Genomic DNA, 14,180 nt, shown 5'->3' on the forward strand with positions numbered 1-14,180 from the left:
TTGACTTTTATGATCACATGAATGCGCAAGTGAAGGTGTAAGGCACCTTGCTTCACTTAAGTTTGAAACTGGAGCCAGCAAAGCTATTGTTAGTATTTGTTCTTTGTTGTTGTGAAAGGTCACTTCTAAGGGGGTGTTGAGCTCCAGTGGAGGCTTACAGGAGTTGATTGGTCTCTTGCCTCTTCTTCTCTCCACTCATTCAGACTATGGACCTCTGTCTGGACTCATATCTTGAGTACTGCTTGTCTTCTAATGAGGCAACGATGAGGACAAACAGAAAGGTACTGTTGACCATTTAAAGCTTTTATTGTCTACTTGTTTTTGGATGCAACACTTTTCTAATCTATTTTTCCATAATATGCTCTTGCTATCAGTGTTTTACTTTGATTGATGAAATGATGTTGCTTTAATTCACTAGGTGGAGGACTCTACCCCTAAATACACCAAGTCCAGATTATCTGATGTCAGACATCTCTGCCTGTATTTGGTTTCCCAAATGGCCCTCCTTTGTCTGGCTTTGAGAAGAGCATTGTTGTAACTACAGAAAGAATTACCTCCACTGTGCACTACTGATATGAAGGTTAGTAGTTTCAACTTCCCTTGCGCTCTTAGATCTTTTAGATATTGTAATCTACACTCTTATGAAAGTGAAAGAAAATTATATGAGTTAAATTTAAGTAAAAAGCAAGCAGATTTAGTCACCAGTGGTTGAAATCCAATTTTCTGTGTACAAAACTAGTGGTGAAAAGAATCTTAAATGGGTAACAGGGCTTGTTAAAAAAAAAGGGTGATTGGTGAGTTCCTTGTTTTTTTTCTTGTTTTAAATCCATCATACTGTATAAAGCCCTTTTAGCTGTGATGGCTCTCTTGCTATCTTGTAAACACTAATATTGCAGATCTCCCTCTAATAATACCAAACATTTCACTTTTGCTGAAGATCAGCTGCCAAATCAAAATTCAATTTGCGGGACTGAAAAAAAAAAATTGCATTTCTCAGTTGTGTACCAACAGACTTTGTTGTACTTAAATTTCAGGGCAGGATTTAGGCAGCAGCATTCTGTCTCTCTCTCTCTCTCTCTCTCTCTCTCTCTCTCTCTTTCAATGTCTTCATGTTTTTACAATCACCACAAAAATGATTTAGAGAAATACTCAAATACTTGTGTTAGTTTTGAATTGGTATGTTGCAAATAAAAATTGTTGTGACACTTAAATGCCAAAGAAAAGGTGAAACTATAAACACCTTACTAATTATGTATCAGCTATGTAGTGTTTTCAGGATTACAGTAGCATGATAGGTGTTGTCAGCAGGTAATGGTTCATTGTTGTCCTTGAGACTTCTTTACCAACTACATATTCTCTCATTTGGTGTGTTGATGATGGTGGTGAAGAGCACTGTCTAACATATTTGTCCAAAATCTTCCATAGTTGTTCAGTTGGGTTGAGATTTGGTGAATTGTGAAGGCCATAGCATATGGTTCACACCATTTTCATTTTCATAGTAATTTTTTAGTTATTTCCTTTAATTTGTCACCCGTCTATACCTTTTAACCACACTGAAATGTAATGTGTGAGCGCCCTCTGCTGATCATGTGACTAAGTGACCTTTGCAACATCAGATAAATGAGGGGGGAACATTTATCAGATGCACTCAGCTATTGATAACAGATATTGTAAGAGAAAATGGAATCATTTATGTTCACTCCTAAGAGACAAATAGTTTGCAGCCACAAAGCAGGATGTAGAAAGCTTAAAAAGGACTCATAATAAAAACAGCCTGAGTGAACATGGTATGACATTGTCTTCAGATAAACAATTTATGTCAAAAGCAACAGCAGTTGACTCAGTAATCAGTCTATGACACACACATTAAACCCAATTTATTTGGAAATTAATGAAATTAAATACATGGATTAATTAAATATATACAAGTTGATCCCCTTTTACAGTTTTCCTCACCAGGATTCATTTTCCTTCAGCAGAGTTTATTTATTTCTTTATTTTTCTGTTTTATGATATTTAAAATGCATATATAAATAAATAATTCACTCAAATGATGAGACAATGATCAGTCAATTTTGAATTCCAAATCTTTGTTGATCATTAAACTGGTGTAAGAATTTATTTTATTTCTCACTTTAATTCAAATGGGAATTGATGTATTGCATTCATTTCAGAAATAAGTCAAGTTTAGTTCCCTATAAATATGAACCACTACAGTTTTCATCAATGAAAAGTCAAGAAACTTTCAGATGTAAATTCAATTTATTCTACTGAATAACAACAACATGCTTAGGGAGGCACCACAAGCTGCAAGTACCTCAGAGACCATCATATCTGAGGGAAGTTCACTCTTCATCAAGTCCTTTCTGAAATAAAAGAAAGAAAATACAAGATAAATTGTGAGTTGCGTTTTTGATATGATCAGTAGTATTTTTGGATACAGATGTCCCTGTATTATTTATCCTTTGGGCCTTCAAAGGTGTTTCTCAATATAACAACAATTTCTCTTTGAACGGAGAAGCGGCAAAGTAGCATGGTTTCCTCTTTGGAGAAGTCTACAATGTTTTCTTTGTTGTGTTGTCATTTTTTTTGGAAAGTTGACTGTGATGTTTCAGTTTTAACAACAGTAAGACACGGCAGTAAAGCTGGAATGTTATTGGTGATCTGCCAACATGGCTGCTAGGAGGGTTCTAAAATGTAAGCCTAGCACATTTTTAAACATATGCACAGTATGTGTATACCAACCTTGGAGCCCACATCTCGGCTCTTGGCACGCAGCTTGTTGACCTGAGACTCAGCGATGTCAGCACGCTCTTCAGCCTCGTCCAGCTCATGCTGCAGCTTGCGGAACTTGCCAAGATGAGTATTAGCCTGTTCCTCCTGTTGATGTTAAATTAAACAAAGTAATTAGATTAATGAAATTCAACTTATCAAGATCCATGCTGAAGCTTGCAGAATGTTGGTCAGGTTACTGTTGGCCTTTTCCTCCTATAGAACAGAAACAGCGTGTATGTTATATATTAAGTCTACCCATATAGGGCTTAGTTTCAATAGTCAGATATATGTTTGGCAATTCATAGTACTTACAGCCTCCTCTGCAGACCTCTTGTAGGACTTGACCTTTAGCTGCAGCTTGTCCACCAGATCTTGAAGACGTGCTAGATTTTTACGGTCTTCTTCAGTCTTAATTGAACAAAAACAACACAAAATAAAAATTTATATATGTTTTGATTATCAATATAATTTTCATTTCATAAACAGGTTTTGGTATAGATTGATTTTTACCTGATAAGTAAGCTCCTTTATACGTCTTTCATACTTTCTTACTCCCTTTACAGCATCACTGGCTTTTCTCTGTTCATTTTCTACCTCATGTTCAAGTTCCCTGACCTGCAGGATGTAATCACAGCCAAGGTCAACCAACAACCCTGTACTTTACACAGAACAGATATTTATTTTGCATATGTAAATAATGCCATGTGCCAAATAACTACTCACCCTGGCCTCGAGCTTCTGCACCTGCTTCTTGCCTCCCTTCATGGCGATCTGTTCAGCTTCATCCAGACGGTGCTGCAGGTCTTTAATGGTTTGCTCCATGTTCTTCTTCATACGCTCCAGGTGAGCGCTGGTGTCCTGCTCTTTCTTCAGCTCCTCTGCCATCATGGCAGCATCAGTAATGGCCTTCTTGGCTTTTTCCTCTGCGTTTCTGCACTCCTGCAAAGCATCTTCTACTTCTGTCTGAAGCTGGGATGTATCAGCCTCCAGCTTCTTCTTCTGGTTTATCAGGCTGGTGTTCTAGTTTTATATAAATAGTGCACAATTTTTAGTTTGAATATACACCATTAAACATGCATGTTGAAACATAAATGATCAATGTATTTTACCTGTGAGTGCAGTAGCTGCACCCTCTCACTAACATCCAGAAGCTCTTGCTCAGCAAGTTTGCGACTTCTCTCAGTTTGCTCCAGAGCAGCCCTCAGTTCCTCCAGCTCAGCCTGAAGCAGGTTGTTGCGCCTCTCAACAATGGCAATGTTTTCTCTCATATCATCACTGGCTCGCAGAGCATCATCAAGCTGGAGCTGCGCATCCTTTAAGATGAAAACCCAAAGGAACTCATTTTTAGTAATGCTTGTAAAAGCAATATGATCATAGCTGTATTCATTCATGTGCAATCACACCTTTAGATGCGTATGAACAGATTTAAGTTGTTTCTGCGCCTCAGCTGCCTGCCTGTTGGCCTGGCTAAGCTGGATCTCCATCTCATTGAGGTCTCCCTCCATTTTCTTTTTCAAACGGAGGGCTTCATTCCTGCTGCGAGTCTCGGCCTCAAGAGAGCTCTGAAGAGTGTCCACAATTCGCTGCTGGTTTCTCTTTGCTTGCTCCATCTCTTCATCTTTCTCAGCCAGCTTACGCTCAATGTCAGCCTTGACCTGGTTGAACTCAAGCTGGGCTCTAAGAATCTTCCCTTCCTCATGCTCCAGAGAAGCCTAGACAGACAAATCACTTCATTTTAAGGATTTTACTTGTTGCAGACACATTAAGGTGCATGAGGTACTTCAGAAAGCACAACATACCTCAGCTTCCTCCAGAGCTGTTTGTATCTCTGACTTCTCTTGTTCCAACTGTTTTCGAATCTTCTCAAGCTCATGAATACTCTTTCCACCTTCACCAATTTGTTCAGTGAGGTCAGATATTTCCTCTGAAAAACAAAATGTAACATCGTCAATGGTTAAGTAAATAGAAGACATTCTGCAGTAGAGGTGTAAGCTGGTGTTACCCTTACCCTGTAGATTCTTGTTTTCTCTCTTCATGGTCTCCAGATGTTCAAGAGATTCTTCATAGGAGTTCTTCAGTTTGAAGAGTTCAGTGCTCAGAGACCTGGCTTCCTTCTGAGAGCTCTCCAGTTCTGTTTGAGACTCCTCATACTTCTGTTTCCATTCTGCCAAGACCTGAAACATGTGTACTTATATGTCATTATACTTTAATTATTAATGGAAAACAGCAAAATGGCCACGTGTATTTTAAACTCTACCTTGTCAAAGTTTCTTTGCTTCTTGTCCAGAGCAGCAGCAGCAGCATTAGACCTCTCCACATCCACCATGAGATCTTCAATCTCATTCTGCAGTCTGTGTTTGGTCTTCTCCAGAGAGGAGCATTTAGCATTCACTGCTTCAACAGCCTCCTCAGCGTCCTGCAGACGCTGAGCCAGCTTTTTCCTGGATTACAATATCATTTATTCAGAGTTAATTGATTTTAAACTTTGCCAGATTGTTCAAGTGAAAGTATATTTTACTCACTTGGCCTCCTCCAGTTCCTCAGTCCTCTGGATGGCATCAGTTTCATACTTAGTTCTCCACTGAGCCACCTCAGAGTTGGCCTTTGACATGCTGCGCTGCAGTTCAGCCTTGGCCTCCTGCTCCTCCTCAAACTGCTCCCTAAGCAGGTCACAGTCATGACGAGAAGACTGCACTGCATGGGCTAATGCATTCTTGGCCTGAAATAAAAGCATATTTTAATGCTTCTCCTGTACAAACATTTAGTTTGTACTAATGAGGTCACTTTGCTATGCTTTTTCTACCTTGATTTCCTCCTCCAGTTGTCTTTTGAGGTCTTCAATTTGCTGCGTATAAGACTGTTTTCCTCTCGTGAGTTGAGACACCAGAGAATCTTTTTCCTCAAGCTGCCGCGAAAGTTCACCTAATTTTGATTGAAGAATAATATTAGTACTTTATACAATCCCCAAACACCACTGCATTTAAATCAAATGAGTTCTCCAAATACCATTCTCAGTTTGAAGCTTTGCTTTCTGCATAGTGAAGTCATTGATGGCACGCTGTCCTTCTTCTGACTTTGTCTTGTATTCATTCATCTGGTCCTCCAGAGACCTGCACATTTTTTCCAAATTATTCTGAAAACAAAAAGCATTAAAAGTGGCACATAAACTACTTAGGAGAGGTTCCAGTTATAAAGTCTCATGAAGAGGTTTTTAATGAAAAACAGTTTAACAGTTCAATACAAAGGTATTAACAACAGCACATGAACTACTTCAAAGGGAATGAAAGGTTTCAAATTAAAATGTTAATTTTCATTGAGTACAGCAACATAAAATACAAAAAAGTAATTTACCTTAGCCTTCACAATCTGCTCCATATTGGAGACCACATCATCCAGTTCCAGTCTGAGCTCACTCTTCTCCTTCTCCAGTTTCTGCTTGACTCTCTGCAGGTTGTCAATCTGCTCCCCCAGGTCAGCAACACTGTCAGCTTGTTTCTTCCTGAGCGTGGCAGCGGTGGCTTCATGCTGCAGAGTGGCCTCTTCAAGGTCTCTGCGGAGTTTCTGGAACTCAGCCTCCCTCTTCTTGTTCATCTCAATCTGGGCAGCTGTTGCTCCACCAGCCTCCTCCAGCCTCTCACTGATCTCCTCCAGCTCTCTGGCCAAGTCTGCTCTCTGCTTCTCCACCTTGGCTCGAGCAGCTCGCTCTGCCTCAAGCTCTTCTTCCAGCTCTTCAATGCGGGCCTAGACCGAAATCAAAGCAGTTCCTTAATTGAAATTTCATTGCTCTAAATTGTGGTCTTAACATCTTATATTCATGTAGTAGCTTACTCAGTTTACTTGATCCTGTTTAAAGTATTACCTGCAACTCCTTCAGTTTTTTCTGGAGCTGGGCACTCATTGCCTGTTCATCTTCTATTTTGCCATTGAGTTGGCTGATTTCAAAATCTTTCCTGCAGATAAAAACAGTTAAATGTACCAGCTGACACATGGTTTAAAATCTATTAAGCTAATTTTTAAAAGTGCACTTCTCATATTACTTTTTCAGCCTCTCTTCAAGTTGCTGCTTGTCATTTTCCAGGTCCATGATGCTTTCTTGAGCCAACTTTAGGTCTCCCTCAAGCTTCCGCTTTGCTCTCTCGAGATCCATACGAACTTTCTTTTCTTGCTCTAGGGATCCTTCAAGCTGTGGGTGGTAATAAATACTTTTTCAATAGTCATTTATCATTTGCTATGTGTAAGATCCACCTGTTTGTGTAAATTCTCACATCATCCACTTGCTGCTCCAGCTTGGCCTTGGCCTTGGTCAGACTGTTGACTTTGTCTTCTTCACTCTGCAGATCATCCAGTGTTTGCTGATGAGCTTCCTGTAAGGCTTTCTTTTCCTTGGTCAACTTGGCAATGATTTCATCCTGTGCAGCCATCTCCTCAGTCAGGTTCTTTACCTGTAGCAAGTAAAGTTTGAATTGAAGTTGAAGTTTGCCAAAAATCATCCTTTATGTGCAACAGAAGTGATAATTTAGATTGAAGATTTGCCATTTTGGACAAAGAGCAATCAGAGCAGCATTAGAAACATTGTCTGTAAAGAAAGTTTGTAGTACCTTGTTCTCAGTGGCGTGCTTCTCTTTCTCTACTTTAGCCAGAGTTAACTCTAAGTCATCAATGTCCTTCTTTAACTCAGAGCACTCATCCTCCAGCTTCCTCTTCTTAGCTGTCAGTTCAGCGTTCATCTCCTCCTCATCCTCCAGTCTCTCTGTCAACTCTTTCAATTTTGCCTCCTGCTGAATCTTGCTCTTAATCAGCCCTTCGCATCTTTCTTCAGCATCACACAGATTATCTTGCTCCTGTTATTGTTAAAAAGGAACAGCATTACACCTTGCAAGACATCAATCTGATTTTAATATCATTTGCAATGTTGACAGATGTTAAACATACAGTTTGAACTTGGAGCTGCAGGTCGTTCTTCTCTTGGAGGAGAGAGACCATTTTTTCTTCAAGTTCCTTCCTGCGGGCTTCTGATTTTGCGTAAGCCTCTTTCAGTTTCAGAAACTCTTCCTTCATGTTGGCCATCTCCTTCTCAGTCTCTGCTGATTTCAACAGAGGCTTGATTTTGAAGAACATCTTCATCCAGGGCCAATTCTTGACCCCCATGAAGGCACGGATATTCCACTGGATCACAAGTAGGGCATCCCTGTGGACAGTGAATCACAGGCTAAGTCCAAAGTCACCCGCTTGTTCACTCAATCACTTTCTTATCATCATCGTTTTGTGTCATCGGTGACAGCTGTAGAATTTTCACATCTCAAACTAAATGGTGGACAGTGAATGTGGTGCACTAAATACTAGATAGGGAGTCATTTGGTACACAGTCATACATTTTGTAATGTTGTAAAGCAATACAAGTTATTGTTTCTGGGACACAAATTCTGTACCAGTGAGCCCATTTTCTGCATGTACTGTACTTATTTAATGCATGAGAAATCTATATTGTCAGTCTTTGGGAATATGAAATGTCATCTTTAATCTGTGGACACAGCTGGAAACATTCTAGGAATAATCAGTGGCCAAGAATCGCTCACTTAATTGGATTGGTACTTCATGAAGACCTTGTCAGAATATAGTGAGATATATCTCACTATATTCTGACAAAAAAGACAGAATAAGAATTATGTCTTTTTTATTTCTCTTCTTTTCCTCATCCAGTATACTTCAGTTGATTTAAGAGTGCATGTACCTGCGTTCTACAATCTTCTGGAATTCGATTCTTGCCAGAACACCTCGGGATCTTGCCTGGATCCTGGTGATGATCAGAGCTAAACGGTCATCTCGCATCTCCTCTAGCAGACCAAGCAGTCCAGCTTTGAAGAACACCTGATTTTTGCAAACAGATAAGATTAGTCGTAGCAAGCACAATATGCCCACCTGTGTATGTTGAAGATGATGGCTCATGCCAAGCTCATTACAAATTTTGTCTGTTATTACATAGATAGTAGTACTTTGAATGAAAGCAGGAGTATCTCAACAAATAGAGAACAAAGTGCAGGCAACAGAAAACAATTCTTTATCACACTGATGCAAATATGCCAAAATTTATTTCAATAGTACTTACCTTGGTGTGCCCCAGTTTGTACTGTTCATGGTCTATATCCAAGGAGCCCAAAAGCTTCTCTGAAGCTTTCTTGTTATCGATGAACTGTCCCTCAGGGATAGAACTTGGGTTCAAAATACGGTATCTTTGTGATGTAGATAAAAGATCATTTCAGTTTTATTTCATGTTAGCTAAAATATCAAAAATAACTGCATCACTAAACATATAGTAGAATGTATCACTTGGTGACAAATTCAAAGGTACATCTGAATAGAGACATAATAAATGCAAAAACAGGCCATGAAGACTCATTGAATGGTTGCATGAAAATGATGTGAATCATTTACTTTGGCCTTCACAGTCACCAGATCTCAACCTAGTTGAACACCTATGGGAGATCGTGGACTGATGTGTCAGACTCTGCACCATCATCATCAAAACACAGAATGAGGAAATATTCTTTGGTAGAATGGGATCATCCCTCGAGCAAAGTGCCAGAAACCTGTAGAATCTATGCCAAGTCATCTTAAAGTTGTCTTGTTTGTGGCTGCTCATGGTTTCCACCTTCTGCCTGCGGCTCTATTTTCTTGCTGGTGCAATAGGTTTTTATGCAGTATTTTTTTATTATGAATTTTTTATTGTGTCGATGCCTGGCAATGTGGAAGAAGAGGGATGGCTTAGGCTGTTTTTATTCAGCCTCTTCCCCGTTGTGCCAAAATTACAAAAATATTTGTATTAACATCTGGAGATTTTGCTTGCATTTGTATCTGTGGCCTGTTTTAGCAAAATAGAGCCCTTACTGGTGTTTTTTCTTTTAATTTGTCACCCATCTATATATCTGACAGACACCTCTGTTTGAAATCTGCATAAAGGATCCTGTTGGGGAAGCCCTTCCTGCAGATCCTGATGCCTTCCAGCACACCGTTACAACGCAGCTGGTGCATCACCAGAGGATTCTCCATGGCCCCAGGAGTCTTGGTCTCGTTGGGGATGATGCAGCGTACAAAGGGAGGGTGAGTAGACCTCAAGTTGGTCATCAGCTTGTTCAGGTTCTCCTGTGAAGGTAGGAGAGGAAAAATGGTTTGCCAGTTACCTTTGTCATTAACAGTCCTATTACAAATACATAATATCATGTAGTAAAGGACCCTTTGAGGAAACTCACAAGCTAATGATCAAGATCAATTAGCTAATGTATCACATATATAAAACAAGTACTATTATAAATTATATTGATCTTACCCTATGTAAGGCTGATACAGTTTGGAAAGAAGAACCTTTCTTCTTGCTGCCACCTTTTCCCTTCCCACCGGACTCCTGAACTAAATAAGATATTTATCATTAGAACTTTAAAAGAAAAACATATTGAAGATACATGTTTATATTGTTTACACAGTAGTGACATACAATAGTAACACAGTGGTACAGAACAGTAATGGTAACAAATAAGGATTTTTATAGCAGGTTTCAGGTTAAAACAACGAAATCATGCAAGGTTGGATTGTGGGTCCAGGTGGGCGGGGCTTGGGGCATTGCTGAAGGCAGTGACTGATTGTTGTAACAATACAAAGTTACAGAAGTTCTGACAGCTCATTTTAAGGCACAGGTTCTGGATCAGGTCTGTGTGCATTTGTCTGTGGACTAAGCACTTTGATGCTTTCACAGTATTAATATAGAACCTAGACCTGCTTTATAATCAAAAATGACATAGAAATCTCACTTACAGTTGTATGCTATACAATATGGGTTCTTTAAAAGCCTCTTCTAACCCTTTTTAAATACAAACCTGAGTCAGCTCCAGCATAATTTGCAAACAGGATACCCAGCAGCTTGAGATTTGACTTCTGGTAGAGTCCTACAACGGTCTCATTCAGTGGATCCTTGTTCTTCACCAGCCAGTTGTTGATATTATAATCAACAGTTCCAGCGTAGTGCATCAGGGCAAAATGGGACTCTGGTTTTCCTTTGACAATTCTCGGCTTCTGGAAGTTGTTGGATTTCCCTAGATGATTGTCATAGAGTTTAGCTTTAAATGTCGTATCAGAGGCTTTGGGGAACATGCACTCCTCTTCAAGGATGGACATGATACCCATGGGCTGAAGAGACAAAATATGAGTGATTTAGAAAACAGAACAATTTTTTATTTACTTATATTTATATTTTCTCATTTTTAACAAGCAAAATAAATGGATTTTAGGTTTTAGAAAAAAAACCCTTACTGGAATAAGTACAGTTCATGTAACTTCATCATACTCACCTTTTCAATCAGGTCAATACAGGCCTGCAAATCCATACCAAAATCTATGAAGGTCCATTGAATGCCCTCTTTCTTGTACTCTTCCTGCTCCAGCACAAACATGTGGTGGTTGAAAAACTGTTGCAGTTTTTCATTGGTGAAGTTGATGCACAGCTGCTCAAAGGTGTTGAACTGTAATCAAATGAGTCACAGTATGACCCAACTTGATAATCTCTCCTTAAACCAAACTGCTTCATATAGATACATATTGTTTTTAAGCTTACATCAAAGATCTCAAATCCAGCAATGTCCAGCACACCAATGAAGTACTGGCGGGGCTGCTTGGTGTCCAGGGATTGGTTGATCCTCACCACCATCCACAAAAACATCTTTTCGTACACTGATTTTGACAGTGCACTAACGGCATAGTTCACCTAACAATGAAAACATTAATGAAAACACTGTTGTAAACCTTTGTGGACTTCATTTTGGAATTGAACTAAAAAGTGAAAGTTTATATTATCTCACCTGGGCGACAGTTTGTCCTTTGGTGACCCACTCATTTCCTACTTTGACTCTTGGGTGACAGAGACCTTTGATGAGGTCAGCAGAGTTCAGGCCCATCAGATATGCGACTTTGTCAGCAACTATGGAGGAATTGAAGTGTCAAGGTCATCGCTGTCTTTCATGGTCCTTATCATTGTTTATTACTGATTCCTTCAGCACATCTGGCTGTATTTTTTTTCCATTTATCTCTTACCTTCAGTGCCATCAGCCTCTGCCTGCTCCTCTCGCTGCTTCTGCTTAAACTTCATGTTACCATGATGCATGATGGAACCAGTCAGCTTGTAAATGCTGTTTTTCTCTTCTTGAGTGAAGCCCAGCACATCAAAGGCGTCCTGAATAAGATATTACATGATGAAAAATGCATTTCTGGCATCGTAAAATGATGACTGGGATTTGAAGACTCAGCTCACATCAGTGGCCATCAGCTCTTCAGAATCATTGATAGAAGCTACAGTTGTCTCTCCTTGGGAGATGAAAGCGTAGTCATAGGGGTTGTTGGTGATTAGCAACATCTCTGAAAAGATATTTAACAAAATAGAAAGTATTTATTTACGATACAATACATGATGCAGTTACAGCCATATATCAAACATATATCTTGCACACTTACCCAGAAGTTCAGGCTTTTGCTGAGACAAGATCTGGTAGAAAATGTGGTAGTCCCTCTCAGCTTTGAGCTGGTAGGTCACACGAGACTTTTCCAGAAGGTCTGTTAGAAAAATCAATTGTTATTGTGGTCCACTGAAAAGTTGATTGGTTAACTTTTGGTATGTCAACAATTTTACTTACAAGTTTCAATATCAGCAGAGGCTAGCTTTCCTCGATTGTCGAAATGAATGCGGATAAATTTACCCTAGGAGACAGACCCACTCATTTAGTGAAGGTGATTCGTTTAAATTTACAGAATACCGTTTGCAATACCCCAGACACTCACAAATCTTGAGGAGTTGTCATTCCTGATGGTCTTGGCATTACCAAAGGCCTCCAGAGCAGGGTTAGCCTGGATGATCTGATCCTCCAGGGTTCCCTGATTTTGTTAAATAAAGACAAAACTTCAGGTTCATTGTATGTAAAATTACAAAATTTGTTTCAGGTTTTACAAATTATTTTAATAAAAATATGTTTGTGCTTCACAACTGATATTTTGATTGTAAAATAGTCACAGGTACACTGTATTTCTTAATACAGACCTTCTTCTCAGCGGCTAGATCTTTCTTCCCAGTCGGAGCAGCTGCGATGCTGGCAAAGTACTGAATGACACGTTTGGTGTTGACAGTCTTTCCAGCACCAGATTCTCCACTGAGTAGAAGAGACAGAAAGTTTTAGGCCAAGACTCATGACCTTTAAATACTGAAGAGATTCTGTGACTGTGTGACTTACGTGATTAGGATTGACTGGTTTTCTCTGTCTGTTATTAAGAGAAATTATCAAACTTTTCATTAAAACTGGTATGTCATCAGAACTGAATATTTAAATGAGATTAAGGATTAAACAGATTATGTACCTGACAGCATGTACTGGTAGGCATTGTCAGAGATGGAGAAGATATGAGGAGGAGCTTCACTCCTCTTCTTTCCTCTGTAGGCAACAACCACTTCTTGGTTGTAGACTGGCAGCCACTTGTAGGGGTTGACAGTCACACAGAACAGCCCAGAGTAGGTCTATCATAGCGAGAGAAGAGGGGCAGATAATCAGAAGTTAACATAATGCTTTCCTTGGTCATAAGAATACTGCTTATTAACAGATACTTTAACAATGAAGTTAGGGTTTTATGTTAAGGTTTTCTTACGTAAATCATCCATGCTGCATAACGCTCTTTGAGGTTGAACAGCACAGCAGGCTCATGGAGGAAGGTGAACATTGCCATGTCTTCAATTTTATCAAACTTGGGTGGGTTCTGAGGGTGGATATCGCACTCCTTCACCGTGACAGTCTACAAAAGAAATTAATACATTTTACATCCACAGGGATCAAAGCCTAACCAATTGCAAATCTCTTGAAATATGTTCATCAGCACTCTTCTAAACCAAGATTTTATCTACCTTTCCAAATTCAGTATCAGCGGTGACTTTGTCACCATCCCTGCTGCTGATGGTAGCTTTGACGTACTCAACCTCAGGGTCAGGAACAAAGCACTCCCTCTTCATGTCAAACGGACGAGTTTGGGCTTCCAAACGCTCCTTATCTGATTTCCTCAAAAAAGAAGCAGCGATCCCAAACTCTTTCATGGCAGCGTCCCCCATTTTTTAACCTGTTAAAAATGTGCACATATTGAGATAGAACGTGTACAACAGGACTTGTGCTACAACCTTTCATACAATGCATTAACCATCAGTATTCCACATGTACAGTAATGACAAGATAGATAGTAATTTTTATGATTTTTTGTGTACAGGTGCTGTCAGTTTATTATCTGACATAAAGGTCTTGCATAAATCCAAAAGTAAAATGTAGAGTTGTGAACTATTGATCTACATATCTTGGCCTTGGAGATTACTGGGATACAGATCAAAGAAAGGC

The 14,180-nt window shown here is 39.5% G+C and overlaps 1 protein-coding gene across 1 annotated transcript; it reads right to left on the reverse strand.

Annotated features, from left to right (window-relative positions):
- Positions 1-2,330: 2,330 nt before the first annotated feature.
- LOC111223820 (myosin-7-like) lies at positions 2,331-13,903 on the reverse strand. Its single transcript, XM_022748102.1, has 37 exons — positions 13,703-13,903; positions 13,450-13,593; positions 13,165-13,321; positions 13,041-13,068; positions 12,851-12,959; positions 12,595-12,687; positions 12,450-12,513; positions 12,271-12,369; positions 12,071-12,174; positions 11,854-11,992; positions 11,622-11,740; positions 11,378-11,527; positions 11,115-11,285; positions 10,644-10,953; positions 10,100-10,179; positions 9,710-9,915; positions 8,882-9,005; positions 8,507-8,643; positions 7,708-7,963; positions 7,374-7,616; positions 7,041-7,217; positions 6,813-6,958; positions 6,635-6,725; positions 6,127-6,516; positions 5,782-5,908; positions 5,579-5,697; positions 5,298-5,494; positions 5,033-5,216; positions 4,784-4,949; positions 4,575-4,699; positions 4,179-4,487; positions 3,885-4,088; positions 3,499-3,795; positions 3,286-3,390; positions 3,088-3,183; positions 2,746-2,880; positions 2,331-2,366 (listed from the first exon to the last, which is right to left on the reverse strand). The coding sequence occupies exons 1-37, from the start codon at positions 13,901-13,903 to the stop codon at positions 2,346-2,348; spliced, it is 5,823 nt and encodes a 1,940-aa protein (XP_022603823.1). The 3' UTR covers positions 2,331-2,345.
- Positions 13,904-14,180: the final 277 nt, after the last annotated feature.

The sequence above is a fragment of the Seriola dumerili genome, unplaced genomic scaffold, assembly GCF_002260705.1.
Source record: "Seriola dumerili isolate Sdu_G_001 unplaced genomic scaffold, Sdu_1.0 BDQW01000116.1, whole genome shotgun sequence".
Classification (NCBI taxonomy): Eukaryota; Metazoa; Chordata; class Actinopteri; order Carangiformes; family Carangidae; genus Seriola; species Seriola dumerili.